This window comes from Ursus arctos, unplaced genomic scaffold, assembly GCF_023065955.2.
Source record: "Ursus arctos isolate Adak ecotype North America unplaced genomic scaffold, UrsArc2.0 scaffold_24, whole genome shotgun sequence".
NCBI lineage: Eukaryota > Metazoa > Chordata > Mammalia > Carnivora > Ursidae > Ursus > Ursus arctos.
In genome coordinates, this window is record NW_026622919.1 from 18199702 (window position 1) to 18215334 (window position 15633).

Below are 15633 nucleotides of genomic sequence, written 5' to 3' on the forward strand. Positions count from 1 at the left end.
ACCGGGCTCTACCCCGTCTTCTAGCTCATGGTGGCTAGAAATGCTCCTTCAGCTCTAGGTTTCTGTGGGCTCTGCTCCCCTGTAGTCACAGGCTTATTTCAGGGGAAGACAGAGTGGGGTGAAGGTTGTAGGGTTCTAGGGCTATTCCTACTTCTGGTAGCAGTACCCCCCCAAGTGGACATCCTGGCTGAAAGCAGAGGTGACTCTGAGGAGAGCCTAGGGAAGGGGGGGGTGTATTTAGGAGTCTGTGCAGTTCTTTGCCACACCCTGTGGGTTTGCTTTGAGGCCTTAGAGTTCCTTCTCCTCCCCCTGCTGCATTGCACCATGGGTATCGAAGAGGGGTTTGAGTTTGGGGGACCTGGGGTGAGCTGCTGCCTTGTATAGACCCAGACTTGGACTGGTAGCAGAGTCCAGGGCCCGAGTTAAGTCCTGGGAAGGACTAGGCCGCCTTTGGGTTTCAGGCCCTGAAGGACCATCCAGACTTAGTGAGCCTAGGCCTTGGGGACGGGTATATCCCGATGCCAGGATTAAGCTCTGGGCAGGGAGGTGCAGAAGGGGAGGTGGCAGTCTTCAGAGGTGCCTGGGACTCACACCAACACCCCCCACCCCCATGTGTGCAGCCGTGTTGCCGCCCGCTGTGCTATGAGCAGTCAGAGCGCCGTCTCCACAAGAGTTTACAAATGAAAATGGAGGAAATGTCTTTGTCTGGCCTGGATAACAGCAAACTAGAGGTGAGGGCTCCCCCACGTGTGCCTCTAGTTCTTTCTCTTGATGTCTCTACGTCGCTATATCTGGCATTCACACCAAAGAGGAATTTGGGTAGTCAGCCTGGTTCCTTAAAGGGAATAGCCAACTGAAAAGGCCCAAGTATGCGGAAGAAGAAAGGACGCGAAGTCAAGATGGGGAAAATGGCAGAGAAAGCATGATTTGGGGCCAGGGCGATTGGCAGACTTGGTTGGTGAGAGCTGCTGTCAGTCCAGGGGGCCGTGACTCTCCTGACCGCGGCTCTTCTCCCCTGGGCCCAGGCCATCGCTCAGGAGATATACGCGGACCTGGTCGAGGATTCTTGTTTGGGATTCTGCTTTGAGGTACACCGGGCTGTCAAGTGTGGCTACTTCTTCCTGGACGACACGGACCCTGATAGCATGAAGGATTTTGGTGAGCTTCAGGGTTGAAGGAGAGCCGTCGGGCCCCTGCCCCGGGGATCCTTGGAAGTTCCTCGTCTGGAAACCGTACCCGATGTGGCGCCTGGAGCTCCTGTGAGCCTAGGCAGGGGGTTTCAAGAGGCTACGGGGCCTTGGGCGGGAAACAAGAGGTGAGGGTCCCCTGCCCGCCCTGATCGCCACGCCTCTCCTGTCCCCAGAGATCGTGGACCAGCCGGGGTTGGACATCTTTGGACAGGTTTTCAACCAGTGGAAGAGCAAGGAGTGTGTCTGCCCCAATTGCAGCCGCAGTATTGCTGCCTCCCGCTTCGCTCCGCATCTGGAGAAGTGCCTGGGAATGGGCCGGAACAGCAGCCGCATCGCCAACCGCCGGTGAGGGCTTCTCCCGCTGCCGGAACCAGAGCTGCTTGGCTCGTCTCGTGTACCCTGTGCCGTGGTGTAGTTCCCCGCCCCGGGGCCTTGGTAGGGCACACAGGGTGGCATGTGCTTGGCCTCCGTGGCCGGGGGCAGAGAGAAGTGGCCGCCTTGACCCTGTCTCTTCCCTTCTGTTGGCAGGATTGCCAACAGCAACAATATGAACAAGTCGGAGAGTGACCAAGAGGATAACGATGACATCAATGACAACGACTGGTCCTATGGCTCAGAGAAGAAAGGTGCTTAGGGATCTGGGGAAGCTGGGTGTGGGGGGGTGGGCATCAGGGTGAGGTGGGCAAGTGGGAATTGGCTATGTGAGGGTCACAAGTTGTCACGTTGAATGAGGGGGGCAGAACGTAGCGTTGTGCGTTTCCGTAGGGGTCCTTAGACTGAGAACTTAAAGTGACCCGGCCCTTTTGTTTTTGTCCTACACAGCCAAGAAGAGAAAATCAGACAAGGTGAGAGCTGGGGCAAGCATGAGGGAAATTTGGGCGAAGGACAGATACCCTCCCCTTTGGGCAGGGAGTCCTCGGGTATCTTGACTCAAGTGTGAGGTCGTGGGGTGCCTCGCTGGGTTTCGGGCTGAGGGTGTCTGTGGTGGGCAGGAGAGCACTGGAGGCCTTGGGGGAGTAGGGGAGGAGGGAATATGGGTAGGTGGGCCTCTTACTGGGGAGGAAGAGTAGGAATTTGAGGATGTTTCTTTGTCAAATCTTTTTTCCTTCCCTGGGTTCTCGGCTCCCCCTTATCGTTACCCTTTCCCCAAAGCTGTGGTATCTCCCATTCCAGAACCCCAATTCCCCTCGAAGATCCAAGTCTTTAAAACACAAAAATGGTAAGTGGGGCTTGAAGGATGGGGGTGGTTCTAGCTGTGTCTGCTGGAGGGTGGAGGTGGGGACCTGAGGGGACAGGGGTATCGAGGGAGGGCCTGTGATCCTTCTGTCACCCCCACTTCCTCTCTGGTTATTTTCAGGGTTCTCTGTCTGTACCTCTGCATCAAACACCCTTCCCCTTCTTTTTTCTTCTTCAGGGGAACTTAGCAACTCGGATCCTTTTAAGGTGAGTAGGTGCTGCTCCTCTCGGGTTCGCTCTCGCTTTCCTTGCTGTGAGTTGGGTGGGATTCGGGCAGGTGGGGGTCGGAGTGCTGATGCTGGAAGCACTAGGTGGGGTGTTCCGGTTTTGCGTATTTATGTTCTTGCTGGGTCCCAGCCCCTCCCCGACGTGCAGGTGGGATGGGAAGAACCACTGAGAAGCTGCTGGACTGGCCGAAAAGGCCCTCCCACGTAGAGAAGGATGAGAGGGACTGGTTCCCCACCCCCATCCACCCTTTCCGTCCTCTCTCTGGGGCTGCCTCTTTGACCTGTACCTTTGGTTCTCCCCCAGTATAACAACTCAACTGGGATCAGCTACGAGACCCTGGGGCCGGACGAGCTGCGCAACCTGCTAACCACGGTGAGAGACCAGGGAAGGGGAGGCCCCTGGGAGTGGGCTGGAGCCACAGGCAGTGGTCACGTCCCCGGAGAAGGCTGGTGACAGCAGTCAGGGCCACACAGCTCACTCTCTCTGGAATTAGGTTTCCTGGCCAGTGGTGGTCTGGGACTGTCTGTTCTGGACACCTTGGGCCCATTTCTGCTTGTGTGATCTAGCCTTTGTACAGAAGAGAATATCTAGTGTCTAGAGTAGGTTCCCCTCCATCCCTCCTTTCAGCTTATATTCCTCTTCCAGCAATGTGGGGTGATTTCTGAACACACCAAGAAGATGTGCACAAGGTGAGCTCAGAACCTAGAAAGGGGGCCAGGGGGCTCTCCTGCACACTCACCCTGGGCATGGGTCGGGAGTACCCTTGGACTTGAGCAACGGGGCTCCCACCCTTCCCTTCCCTCCTCTAATGGTCAGGCCTTAGGCCGCAATCTGGGGGCACTCTGTTTATCCCTTCCCTGTCTGTGTCCATGCCTCCCGCCTCTGCTGAGGGAAAGGGGCTTCACCTGAGGTCCTCAGACCCTTCCTGCCTTGTCAGGTTCTGATTAATTCTCTCCCCACCAGGTCCCTGCGCTGCCCCCAGCACACAGATGAGCAGCGGCGAGCCGTGCGGATTTATTTCCTCGGACCCTCAGTGTAAGGGACCCTCCCAAGGAGGGTGGTGGGTTGTGGAAGATTAGGATGATGATCAGTAACCCTAAAGGACTTCTTTGACCTGTCCCCTTTCCAGCGTCCTTCCCGAGGTCGAGAGTTCCCTGGATAATGACAGCTTTGACATGACTGACAGCCAGGCCCTGATCAGCCGGCTTCAGTGGGATGGCTCCTCTGATCTCTCACCCTCCGATTCAGGCTCCTCCAAGACGAGTGAGAATCAGGGATGGGGTCTAGGTAGGTGATACAGCTGGGCCCCACGGGCTCTTTGCCCGTGGCGCTCTGCCAGGGTGGTGGGGACACCTGTGTTCTCCTGACACAGCCCAGCGCTCATCCCTGGTGCCTCTTTCTCTTCAGGTACCAACAGCTCTGAGTCACGGAAAACCAAGAAAAAGAAATCCCATCTGAGCCTGGTAGGGACTGCCTCCAGCCTAGGCTCCAACAAGAAGAAGAAGCCAAAGCCACCGGCACCCCCGACGCCCAGCATCTACGATGACATCAACTGACTTGGGTGCAAGGGATAGCCTTTGGCTGAGCAGAGCCCTCTCTCCCAACCCCCACCCAGGTGGCAAAGCCTGGCAAACGGACGGCTGCTGGGGGTTTGGGCTTGGGAAGCTTGGTGGGCCAGGCAGGCAGAGGATCCAGTTATGCGCCCCTGGGGGGTGTCAGGGTCCTCTGCGACGGAGCACGACCCCTTGGCATGCAGGACTCAGACCTGGACATATTATGCCTTGGACATAAGTTTGGTGGGGAGGCGGTTTTCCTATTTATTCTGTGAGTTACTGGATGTCCAGCTAGGCCAGGGGCCTGACCTGGGCACTGTGCCAGGGCACTGCCTGCCCCCCACCCCAGGAACTGGACGAAGCCCTGCCGAGAAGCATTGTGGCTACCCGGGAGGCTGTGGGTTGGAAGCTGAGCCTGGAGGGGGCCTCCCCCAGCTGCCCTCAGCAATGTGAATGGGTCCGGTGCTTGGAGCTGAGGGGCAGGGCTGGGCGTGTCCTGTCTGTGTGCAGAATCTTATCAAATGCCCCCAATCCCAGGGGTAGGCAGGCACAGCAAGCTGTCTGCTGAGGTGGGCGTCCAGAACTGCCACCGCCTTCCCTGCCCCTCACAGGGGCAGCCCTTTCCCCTCAGTCCCCATGGGCCTCCTTGGCAGCGGGAGCTGTCCTTTTGTTGTTGGGTGTCAGGAAAGGGCCTCCAGCCTCTACAGCTTCAAGGAAGGGACAAGAGGAGGGTAGGAAGAGGGAGCTGTGTATCAAAATGACTCCCCCCCCCCCCTACCTTTCCTCCCTGACGCAGGGCTGGTGAGGAGTGGGGCCCCAAGGTGAGAGGGAACGGTGCTGCTTTATTTGAAATGTTTTCTTACCTCATTCCCTGCCCCAGGAAGGGGCCCAGCCTCACCCTCCTGGGGTGGCCCCATGTTCCTCCCGCCTACCCTGCCCCACTGCCCTAGCAGGGCGGTCCAAGTTCCCAACTGCTGCTTGCTACCCCCCTCCTTCACCTTGACCAGCTTCAGTTCCTCTCTCGATGCTCCTGCCTCCGAAGCCTGCCCTGTTTCCCCTTCCTTAGCCGCTTTTAAGTTATTTATTCTGTACTTGTGGTTTGGGGCTCTGAGGAAAAGCCCGATCTTTTACCTCTCCCCCTTTGCGAGGAGTTGGGGTGGGAAGAGGCTAGTCTCTGTGCTCTGGGCTGTCAGTGGAGGGGTGTCATGCCTAGGCATTGCCCCTCTGTGGGACTATCATGCCAGTGTGCCCACCTGCCTGGTCTACATCCCGAAGAGATGTACTGTCCCGCCTCCACGTGGGCACCATCGCTCCCAGGAGCTGAGCTGGAAGACTACAGTCTGGGCTGGGAGCAGAGCTGACTGACACAGGGATGGAGTTAACCCTGAGCCATGTTCTCTGGCATTTGCTGGATGTGAACCCTGCCCTCTTCCCAGGAGGAGCCATCCCACATTTGGGTAGCTAGTACCCAGGACTGGTTGGACTGATTTGGGTTAGGGACCCTAGAGGGTTAAGGGAACAACGAGAGATAGGGCTGCAGTACCCTGTCTGGAACCCCAGTCTCCCCCTGGGGTGGTTCTGATTGTGGCTGATGCCTGGTTACAAATTGGTTTTTAACCCAAGAATTGTGATTATTTTTTAAAAAGCCAAACAAATTTTGGCAGGAGTTAGAATAAATCCTGGGGCCTGGGCTCCTCTGTTCTTGACCCTCCATAGTCTTCTCCCTCTAAGGGGAAGCCAGAGGGAAAGGAGGAGTTCAGCCAGCCTCCAGCCTGCTTCCAAATGAAGTCTTGGGAGTGGGTTGAAGGTGAAGGGAGGAAGGCCATGGGCCATTCTCCTTTCTGAGAGGCAGCTGCAGCTCAGGCCCTACCATACCCTTTCCCCTCTGGCCTCTCCCTTTCCCCCCTCTGGTTGGAGGAGGGAGAAGTGGGAAGTAGTTTGGGAACTGGTTTGTCCACATCCACTTCCCCATTGTTCCTTGGCCCGCCCTCAGGGCAGAGCCCCCTGCCCAAGCTGGGTAAGAGATGGGCTTGGTCCAGCAGGGACCCTGAGGGAGCAAACCCCCTTTCCTTCTGGGGAGAGTGTGCCCCCCTACCATGTAGTTGAACAGGGGCTAGGAGCTCTCCACTCCCTCCCTCTAACAGCAGGCTGTGTGGGTTTCAATTCCCATCCTTCCCACCCCGGCTAGGTGTCGTCCACCCTGTATCCTATCATGTGTCTGAGTGTGTGTGGGGGGGTTCTGTACTAATTTCCATGGCCGGTGGCTTTTCCTTCCATGCATCACTCCCCCCCGCATGCCCAGGGGCCACCCGCCTGGCATTTCCGCATGCTGGGGTCATTGGGGGAGGGGGGTGGGGCTCACGCTGTCCTGTGGTCTTGAGATTTTTATTTTTGCATATGTAATCCATCCTGTACAGGTAGCTAACTTTGTAAACGCTGTGTATTTCCCCTGCCCCCATGGCTGCTGGTGTAAATAAACTGCATCTCCCGTTGGTAGCCCGGCCTACCCACCCTCATTACCCTGTTGATGGGGGCAGAGCAAAGCCATTCTCTTAATGTCACAGAAGGAGGCTCCACAGCCACAAAATGGAACTTTATTTAGTCACAGACACTGACCCTCCATCCAAGAACCCCAGAGGCAAAGGCTTGGGGCCCAGGGCTCCATACCCAGAGCTCGTCCTTGGAGCCAGGCAGGGTAGGACACTGGCTGAGGGCCAGAGCTGTCTCTTGCTTACAGCCTTAGGCCTAGGGTAGCAGCAGCTGTGGCTTGGCCTCTCCCAATGCTGGGGGCTTGGCTTTGTGCCCCAATCCCCTTTCTGACTGAGCTCTATAAAGGACTATTAAAAAAAAAAAAAATACAAGCAAAGTGCTTTGAAAAAAGGGGAGAACACGGGAAACTATCCAGAACACAGAGAACACCCTATTCCTGCTACGGGGGTGGAGGGAGAAGGTAGAGGTGGCTAGGTGTCTATACAGAAAGCAGACACGACCTTCATTCCTGCTGTGTGACTTTAGTCTCAAAAGATGGATATTCCCTTAAGAAACAGAAAAATACTCCAGGCTCCCTACAGAAGTATGCTGGGGCCATGCTGAGCTGCCCTGGCAGGCGGCCCTGGGTACTGAGGAGCAGACATGCAGGACAATGGAAAGAGCTAGGGCCACAGCTGGGAGGGAATCCTCAGAGCCCAGGCTCCCCACTGAGCTGGGCCACCAGCTCTCAGCTCTGAACTTTAGGACCCTAAAAGTGAAGGAAGATGACATCCTCGTTTCTACCTGAGTTGTGCTTGCACAGAGATGGGATGTCTGTACCCTTGTGGACGTGAAGGGGAGGCCCTGTACCTGCCTCCTATGTCTTATGGAGGAGGACCTGCCACATCCTTTCCACCCCTCCCTCCCAAGCCCTTGGGCCCAGCTCTGGCCAGGAAAGGGGGGAGGCCATAAAGGAGGAAGACCATGCCTTTCATTTTCTCCCTATGTCCTTATCGTCCGTACATCCCAAATACTAGGAAGCTGAAGAAGACAGTGACCCCCACCAGGGAGACAGTGGCAGGTGCTGTGAAGAACTGGCGGTAATTGATACGGAAGTACCAGACCACACCCAACAGCACCACAAACACAGGCACCATGAGGCTGCCCACACTGACGCCGAGGCTGGGGGGTTCAGCGGCCGAGGAGGGGGCCAGGGAGGCTGAAGGGCCTGGAACAGCTGACCCTGGGGGTGAGCGGTGGCAGTGAATCACACAGTTGTCGGTAATGTTCAGGGAACGCAGTGTGCGGGCTGGGTCCTGCAGCAGACGGCCCTGGTAGATCAGTTTCATCTGGCTCTCTTGTCCAGGGAAGTATTTACTGGAAGGATCAAAGAGATAGAAGAAAAGACAAGGAATGAGAAGGGAAACAGGCCTGGGCCGACAAAACGGCAATGAGGGAAGAACTGAAGGGTGAGTTTCTAAGAAGTATCCCACCCACCCCTAGTGGGGGCTGGACCAATACATCCCTGCTGCTCCCAGGTGGATACCAGCCTCCTCTCAGGTGACCAAGGGCTGAGGGCATGGGGTATGAGCAGCCTCCCACTCTCCAGTCCACTTACCTCTTCAGGGCACCCACAGTATCCTCCGGCCTGGCTACAGCCAGCTCCTCGGTGTCGTTGAGGAATTTGAGCCGCACACTGATGAGGCCCGGGCTGGGAGGGAGGCAGCTGCTATCCTCAGATCTCAGAGGGGCCTCTGGGCTGCTGCTTTCTGGGCCCGCTTGTCTTTTGGGGAGGCCTTGGATGTCAAGCAGATGCTCAAGGCTCGGCTCAATACCACCCCCAGCTCCAGGCTCCCCTGTGGAGTCTCCCCCACCTTCGCCAGCCTCTTCAGCCTTCTCATCATTACCCTCTGATGGATGGGGGAGTTCGGTTGGCTCTGGGGTGCCTTGGCCTGCCACTAGATGGTCCACATGCCCCAGGTGGAGGACGGATGTGTCTCCAGCTGACACAATGGTGCCCAGGAGCTGGTTGCTACCGCTGTCTGCTACGTAGGTAGAGAGCCAAGCTAGGACCAAGGCTAGAATCAGCACCACCACACCTGCCACCACAGTCACCTCATTACCCACACCCTCAATGAGGGTGACATCAGAGAGCTCCATGGCCTGGCTGCTGACTGGGTCGACACTGCAGGAACAAAGGGGGATAGCATCAGCAGGGTAGGTGGGGTTGCAACCGGGTTCCTAGTTTGTTTAGGTCCTAACTGACTCAGCCCTGAAAGAAAACGGAGTTCAGTGTCCTCTGGAAGAGGGAGCAGACCTTCCTACCTCTGGACCCCCAACCTAAGGCTAGAGACTTACCCTTTGCCTCTGCTGTTAAACACTAGCTTTCAGGTTCCACATCTTTCCTCTCTCACATTTTGAGCTCCCAATGAGCGCAGATCATCGGGAAAATCTCATGGCTTTGTTGTGCTGACTGCTGCTGCCACTGGCTGTTGCTTCTTTGGTAGGTGGGGAAAAACATTTGCTTCTTTGAGCCCTCAGTTTCTCTAGGATTTCTATCACTTGGTTGAGCAACTATGCCCCCCTGAGAAGACTCCAAGTTGGCTTCAGAGACCAAAAAGCATGCAATATTTCATTTTAGGGTCTCCTAGAGGCATAGTGCAGCCACTCTTGCCAGATTGTCCCATTTGAACCCTACCTCATTCGTGGTCACGTACTCAGGTTCCGATGTCAAGAACCAAAAAATTAAATTTTTCATCAGAAGCACAGTCAGACCACCCCAAAGGGACACATCTGCAGACATTATGCAGCAGGCACCGTGTCTGTCACCTCTGAAACTCTTCTGACAAGTCGTAGGGAGCGAAGGAGGACAGACACCAGAAACACCACCCTCCTGGGTCACCATAGGCTCACAACTGCAAAACCACTAAGTGGAAAGGATTTGGAAACGATTCCAAAATAGCTCTCACAAACCATATCCCTATCTCTCTTCGTGCCCTGTGTAGTTTCTCCCTTGGCAGTTTCTTAGAAAGACAGGAAGGACCCTGGCTTGCTCCTTTGGAGTACCTATTCTTTTCCTCGGAGAATGTGCAGCTTTCACAGCTATCCCCGGGCAAATCCAATCTGATGATTATCATTCATAGACTATTCTCACAATACGTATAAAACTTCATTATACTCCTCTACCTGTCCATCTCTCTCTGCTAGACTTCTGGAAGACAAGGATCACATGTATTTTTCTATGTACCCTAGTGCCCAGCATAATGCCACAGTAGCTGCTCAAAGAAAATTTGTGGGACATATCAACATCCGAATAGCTTCCACATCCTTATTTAGAACACGGGCCCTGGAGTAAAAAAACCAAAAACAAAAAAACCTAATTATAATTCTGGTCTTGCCTCTTACTAGCTCTGTAACCTCAGACAACTTTCTCAGAACCTCAGCTTTCTCATCAGTAAAATGGGGTTAAAAATAGTACCTACCTCATAAGGTTGTTTTGACGGTGACGGGAAATCATCGAAGCAAAATACTTAGCACAGTGTCTGGCACATTGCAATGGTTCAATAAATAAATGGCAGCAATTACTTATCGCTGCCACAACTAGCCCCTAACGGTAAGATGGGTAATGTCACCAACCCTGATTTACAGAAAGGGAAACTGCGGCGAAGAGAAGCGAAAACGACTGGCACAGACACAGGGCACTTTCGTGGGCAGGGGCCGGGCAGGACCCCAGATCTCCCGCCTCAGAGGCCTTTGGTGTCTCCTCAGTCAGTGGGCGACCCTGACTGCGCGGTGAGGAGGGGTCCCGACCCTGCCTTTTCTGAGGCGAAGGCTCCGCGTGGGGCGGCCCTATTCCCGCGGCGCTGGAGAGGAGTCGGTGGGCCCACCCGAGACGAAAGGCTACCTGGTCCCCGGCCGCCAAGCTCAGTTCTCCCAGCCCATAAGGGGTAGAGTCCGGTGAGGGGGTCACAAACCATCCACACCCCTCAAACTTCGGGGCGGGGCTGGGGGCCTGGGGGCGGGGCTTGATTACGCAGGGAGTCATGGGAAATTAAAGGGGGATTGGACCGGTACTGTGCGTGGATAAGGAAGGAGGTCCTCACCTGAAACGGCCAGACTAAGTGTTTTGACTTCGCCAGGACGGCCCATGGACTCACCTTTCCGTAGGGGCCGGGGGAGGGGCTGGCTATCCCCGATTCTGTCCAGGGTCCCGTCTCTTCCGGCTTCTCCCGGAAGGTGTTTGAATCAGAGACAGGAAGTCCCGCCTCCGCGCACTGCACTGATGACGTATGTCTACGTAAGGCGGGCTGACGTAAACATATTCTTTAAAATGGGACAGGTTTCTCAGCGGAAGGAGGGGCGGAGTTATTGTTGGCGGGATCGTCGCCCTCCCGGGGCGGGGCCACGCTCATTGGGCGGGGCCACAGGAGCCCATGGGTGAGGGGAGGGACCACATGGAGTTGGGGGAGGTGCTTGGGAGAAGGCGTGGCTTCGTGTCTGGAAGACAGGAGCGCTGGCACTGCCGGGTAGAACGTGAGCCGCGCTTCCCTCGTCCCGGCGTGTTCTTCCGGCCTTCCTGCCTGCCTCCAGGGCTGATTGGATTTATTACTGCTCTGTAACGCGCGTTGAGCACCTAGTTAGCGGGATCAGTAGGGAGTGGTCTCTCTGACCTCCGAAAGTGCAACTCAGGGCTAGTCAGGAGACGGGAGGCAATTGAGTTACCGTGCGGGTTCTCCCAAGAATGCGGCCCCAGATAGTGTGGAATCTCGGTAAATAAGGCGAGAAAGCCTTTCAAAGAAGGCACGGATTCAGCGAAGGCTTAAAGGCACAAGAAAAGGAGCCCGGAAGAAAACAGAAAAAAAAAGGTTCAGCTCCCAAGAACTTAGCGGGATTTTTGCAATTAAAATTCTTGGGGGAAGGGCGGTGCTGGCTGGCTCAGTGCGGGTTGTGAGTTCGAGCCCCACGCTAGTCCTAGAGATTACTTTAAAAATTTGGCGGGGGCGGGGGGGCCGTGCCTGTGTGGCTCAGTCGGTTGAGCGTGGTACTCTTGATTTCAGCCCAGGTGGAGATCTCAGGGTCATGAGATCGAGCCCCCCACCCAGGGGCTCCACGCATAGCGAGGAATCGGCTTGGTACTCTCCCTCTCCCTCTGCCTCTCCCCCCTGCACTTTCTCTCTCTAAAATAAACAAATAAATACTTAAAAAATTTTTTTTTCAAAAGACATGTTAGGATTTTTGTTGTTTTCTGGTGCACTTTTTTTTTTTTTTTAAGATTTTATTTATTTGTCAGAGACAGAGACAGCCAGCGAGAGAGGGAACACAAGCAGGGGAGTGGGAGAGGAAGAAGCAGGCTCCCAACGGAGGAGCCTGATGTGGGGCTCGATCCCAGAACTTCGGGATCAGGCCCTGTGCCGAAAGCAGATGCTTAACGAGTGAGCCACCCAGGCGCCCTTCTGGTGCACTTTTGATTGAAGTATAAAAAAGGCAGACGGGGCAAACTCACAAATGAAGAGTTCGGTCGTTTTCACCAACTGGACATACCAATGGAACCAGCACTCAGATGAAGAAATAGAAAATGACCCCAAAGTCCCCCTTCATGGCCTCTTCCAACCACTAACTTACAGAGTAGACAATGTTATGACTTCTGTTACCATACATTAGTTATCTCTGTCTTCGTACTTTGTATAAATGGAATCAAGCCATCCGCTTCTTCTTCTTTCCAAGTCTTATTGTGAAATAACATAAATTTACTGTTCTAACCATTTTTAAGTGGCTAATTCAGTGGCATTAAGTACATTCATGGGCACTTGGGCGGCTTAGTCAGTGAAGCGTCTGCCTTCAGCTCAGGTTATGATTTCAGGGGCCTGGGATCAAGCAGTGTATTGGGCTCCCTGCTCAGCCGGGAGTCTGCTTCTCCTTCTGCCTCTGCCCCTCCCCTCTGCTCATGTTCTCTTTCAAATAAATAAAATATTTTTTTAAAAAGTACATTCATAATTTTGTGCACCCATCACGGTTATCCATTTCCTATACCCATGTCTCTTTCCCACTTCCATTCTACTTTCTATGAATTTTCCTATTCCAGGTATCTCATATAAGTGGAATCATACAATATTTGCCTTTTTTGTATCTGGCTTATTTCACTTAATGATGTTTTCAAGGCTCATCCATGTTGTAGACCCTATCAAAATTTCATTCCTTTTTTAGGCTGAATAATATTCCATTGTAGGTATATAGGACATTTTCTTCATCCGTTCATCTGTTAATGGACATTTGTGTTGTCTCCACCTCGCTGCTATTGTGAGTAGTACTGCCAGGAACACTGAGGTGTAAGTATCTGAGTCCCTGCTTCCAATTCTTCTGTCTGGCTTCTTTTGATCAACTGTGTTTGTGAAATGGAAAGTATTGTTTTAATTTCTGCATACATGTTTTTTGGGGGTTTAAAATTTAGTGTTTTTATTTTGAAGAGTGCAGGAGGGGTCAGGCATCACAGTGCAGTTAAACGGAATTTTGAAGACTGAATAGAGGTTTAGCAAGCAAAGTTCCAGAGAAAGTAGCAAGTTCAAGGGCTCTCAATAAATACTTGAGGGAGCGAATAAACCAATGAGCTGAACCACTGTTAATGCTTTTGAGAATTTATTATGTGCCAGGTACTATGTTAAGTACTTCATAAGCATTATCTTATGGGGCCCTATCAAGTAGCTCTTATTATACCCATTTTATAGGTTTGGAAACTGAGGCTCACAGAGATAAATAATTGTCCAAATTATGCCATTAGTGCTATAGCTAAAGTCATCTAGTGCTCGTGCTTGAGCTCGCTCTCTCGTTCTCTCTCTCTCTCTCTGCATATGTATGATCGTATTATCCATATTTGGCCCCGTCCTTTTGTCACTCAACTGTGTACCATGAAGCTTGTCCTGTGGTACCGAATATTTTTTGTAGCATCGTAGCGTAGCTTTAAATACGTGCTCCACGGTATCATCTTTCATGTTGCACCATAATTTTTAAGCTAATTGTCTCATTGGGATGGACATTTAGATGGTTTCCAGTCCTTTGTTTTTGTTTTTTTTTTAAGATTTTATTTATTTGACAGAGATAGAGACAGCCAGCGAGAGAGGGAACACAAGCAGGGGGAGTGGGAGAGGAAGAAGCAGGCTCATAGCAGAGGAGCCTGATGTGGGGCTCGATCCCATAACGCCGGGATCACGCCCTGAGCCGAAGGCAGACGCTTAACCGCTGTGCCACCCCGGGCGTCCCACCAGTCCTTTGTTTTTAAACAGTGTTTTCACAAACATCTTTGTGCGTCTTTGATGACAGATGGTTGTACGCACCCGTGATGTTTCCCTAGGATAAATTCCTGAAAAGGGGGTTGCTGGATCGAAGACTGTTCACATCGTTCAGGTTTTTGATACACCGTCCTCCAGAAGGCTGGACCTATTTCCATGCCCGCAGCAGGGTGAGTAGCACCTACTACTCTTTCTCTTCCCAAAAAACAGGGCGGGCGAGAGAGAACAGGGAATAAATGGGGGGAGGTTCTGAGAGACCTGATGATCCTGAAGACGTTTATGAGATGTTGTAAGGAGGAAAGAGCAGAGGAAGAGGGGGAAGTGAAATCTGAGAGGGCAATAAATGACTGATCAGTGACCTCTGAAGCCCAGGGGGCGGAGCCCACGGCCAGGCCTGCCCTGCCCAGGAGCCTGCAGATCTGGCTTTTTTCATGGCTCTAGGTACCTGGTCCATCTGTTTGGGATTCGGTACCTACAGTCTGTGTTTCCCAAGTTGCACGGACTGACTTCTGCCAGGACACGTAGCAAACTGCATTGTGGTATTTGTGGTTTTTTTGTTTTTAAAGATTTATTTATTTATTTAAGGGGGTGGGGAGGGGCAGAGGGAGAGGGAGAGAGAATCCCAAGCAGACTCCCCGCTGAGTGCAGAGCCCCATGTGGGGCTCGATCTCACCATGGAAGATCACGACCTGAGCCAAAACCTAGCCGGACCCTTGGCCGACTGAGCCGGCCAGGTGCCCCATAACAGTGTATTGCCTCTGGTCCTTTTTCTCTTCATCTGCAATCATGGGGTTTGGCCTTGTCGGCTGTACGTATTGTATTCCAACCTGTTTTTTTCTCTTTAACAACAGTCTTGGCAATCGTTCCAAGGCCATGCCTACGACGGTCACTTGGCATGCCTCCCCAGTTCCTTCCCGTTGCGGGGACTACCCTTTGTAAGGGCTGCATTGTATTCCAGAGTATGGATTTGTCCACCACCTCCCACGTGCTGTGACGCTGCGGGCAGTGCCGGGCTGCGTGTTCTGTTACTGGCCTTTCGTGTCAGCAGGGAGCAGTGTTTAAGGGTGCTGCTAAATTTCCCACCAATAGGATGAGCAAGAGTTGACACCCTCAGATCTTCATGGGCACGGCCCGGTATTGATCTTTACAATCCCCCTCTATCTAGAGGGGACCAGTACCTTAGGACGCCTTTGATTCGCATCTCCCTGATTGCTGGTGAGGTTGATTCATCGACTCGGCAGATATTTGAGCGTCCACTCTCTGCAAAGCCCTGCACAGGCACCAAGTCACCAGTGGCGAATAAAACAGATGCCGTTCCCGTGAAGGAAAGGAAATCTTTTAGTTGTGGATTTTTGCCCCAGTATTTTTGTCTTTCACTTGTGTTTATGATTGGGTGTTTTATAACCAAATTTAAATTGTTTCTGTATCCAGATCTATTTATCTTTTCTTTTATCCTTTCACCCTGGAAAATCTCCTACCCCCAAATAATACACATAATCTTATGTATCTTTCGGGGTTTTTTTTTAAGTGGGTATTTTGTCATAGTTGTAAATGCAACAGAAAAGGCTGAGCTCACTGGGGTCTGCCTCCCGCAAAGGGGTGGACCGCTCAGCATCCTCCCCCCTCAACCCCGGAGAGTGAGGCTGCCAGCTTGGGCCCAGGACTACAGGCGCG

At 53.3% G+C, this 15633-nt stretch overlaps 2 protein-coding genes and 2 long non-coding RNA genes across 18 annotated transcripts in view; 2 read left to right on the forward strand and 2 right to left on the reverse strand.

Moving 5' to 3' along the window:
• The window catches only part of LOC113265363 (uncharacterized), a 6947-nt gene extending 6855 nt beyond the window's left edge, over positions 1-92 (reverse strand). For both annotated transcript variants that reach the window (XR_003319999.4, XR_006411046.3), the window contains exon 1: positions 13-92. This is a non-coding gene — a long non-coding RNA (uncharacterized LOC113265363). The remainder of the gene's footprint in view (positions 1-12) is intronic.
• The window catches only part of ATXN7L3 (ataxin 7 like 3), a 7664-nt gene extending 961 nt beyond the window's left edge, over positions 1-6703 (forward strand). The window contains exons 1-13 of one of the 6 annotated variants that reach the window (XM_044389204.3): positions 110-199; positions 621-731; positions 1026-1158; positions 1364-1535; positions 1719-1816; positions 2013-2035; positions 2343-2409; positions 2548-2633; positions 2958-3026; positions 3300-3343; positions 3618-3689; positions 3784-3941; positions 4062-6703. In XM_044389204.3, the coding sequence (XP_044245139.1) occupies positions 681-731; positions 1026-1158; positions 1364-1535; positions 1719-1816; positions 2013-2035; positions 2343-2409; positions 2548-2633; positions 2958-3026; positions 3300-3343; positions 3618-3689; positions 3784-3941; positions 4062-4210 (1122 nt within the window). In that variant the 5' untranslated portion in view covers positions 110-199; positions 621-680 and the 3' untranslated portion in view covers positions 4211-6703. Of the gene's footprint in view, positions 1-109; positions 200-244; positions 732-1025; positions 1159-1363; positions 1536-1718; positions 1817-2012; positions 2036-2342; positions 2410-2547; positions 2634-2957; positions 3027-3299; positions 3344-3617; positions 3690-3783; positions 3942-4061 lie in introns of those variants that run through there. The other 5 variants (XM_044389203.3, XM_044389201.3, XM_026512688.4 and 2 more) reach the window with 5 other exon arrangements.
• An 82-nt stretch (positions 6704-6785) lies between these two features.
• On the reverse strand, positions 6786-10938 carry TMUB2 (transmembrane and ubiquitin like domain containing 2). 7 transcript variants are annotated; one of them, XM_057317793.1, is made up of 4 exons: positions 10780-10912; positions 9863-10022; positions 8295-8861; positions 6786-8053 (listed from the first exon to the last, which is right to left on the reverse strand). In XM_057317793.1, exons 2-4 carry the CDS (start codon positions 9868-9870, stop codon positions 7687-7689), a joined length of 942 nt encoding a protein of 313 aa, XP_057173776.1. In that variant the 5' UTR covers positions 9871-10022; positions 10780-10912; the 3' UTR covers positions 6786-7686. The 7 variants fall into 7 exon arrangements, with proteins under 7 accessions (XP_057173776.1, XP_057173777.1, XP_026368478.1 ...); XM_057317794.1 differs by having other exon boundaries at positions 10834-10908; XM_026512693.4 differs by lacking the exon at positions 9863-10022 and having other exon boundaries at positions 10834-10938.
• A 242-nt stretch (positions 10939-11180) lies between these two features.
• On the forward strand, positions 11181-15621 carry LOC113265163 (uncharacterized). 3 transcript variants are annotated; one of them, XR_008961196.1, is made up of 4 exons: positions 11181-11541; positions 12903-13002; positions 14022-14129; positions 14811-15621. It is a non-coding gene; the product is annotated as an uncharacterized LOC113265163 (long non-coding RNA). The 3 variants fall into 3 exon arrangements; XR_003319944.4 differs by lacking the exon at positions 12903-13002 and having other exon boundaries at positions 13991-14129; positions 14811-15620; XR_006411098.3 differs by lacking the exon at positions 12903-13002 and having other exon boundaries at positions 14811-15620.
• Positions 15622-15633: the final 12 nt, after the last annotated feature.

Coding starts and splice junctions, on each gene's coding strand:
- TMUB2 (XM_026512691.4), bottom strand. CDS start 10,193: ATGATTTCCCGTCACCGTCAAAACAACCTTATGAG. Junction 8,862..10,158: donor CGTCAAAACAACCTTATGAG/GTAGGTACTATT, acceptor TTGTTCCTGCAG/TGTCGACCCAGTCAGCAGCC. Junction 8,054..8,294: donor ACTGTGGGTGCCCTGAAGAG/GTAAGTGGACTG, acceptor TGATCCTTCCAG/TAAATACTTCCCTGGACAAG.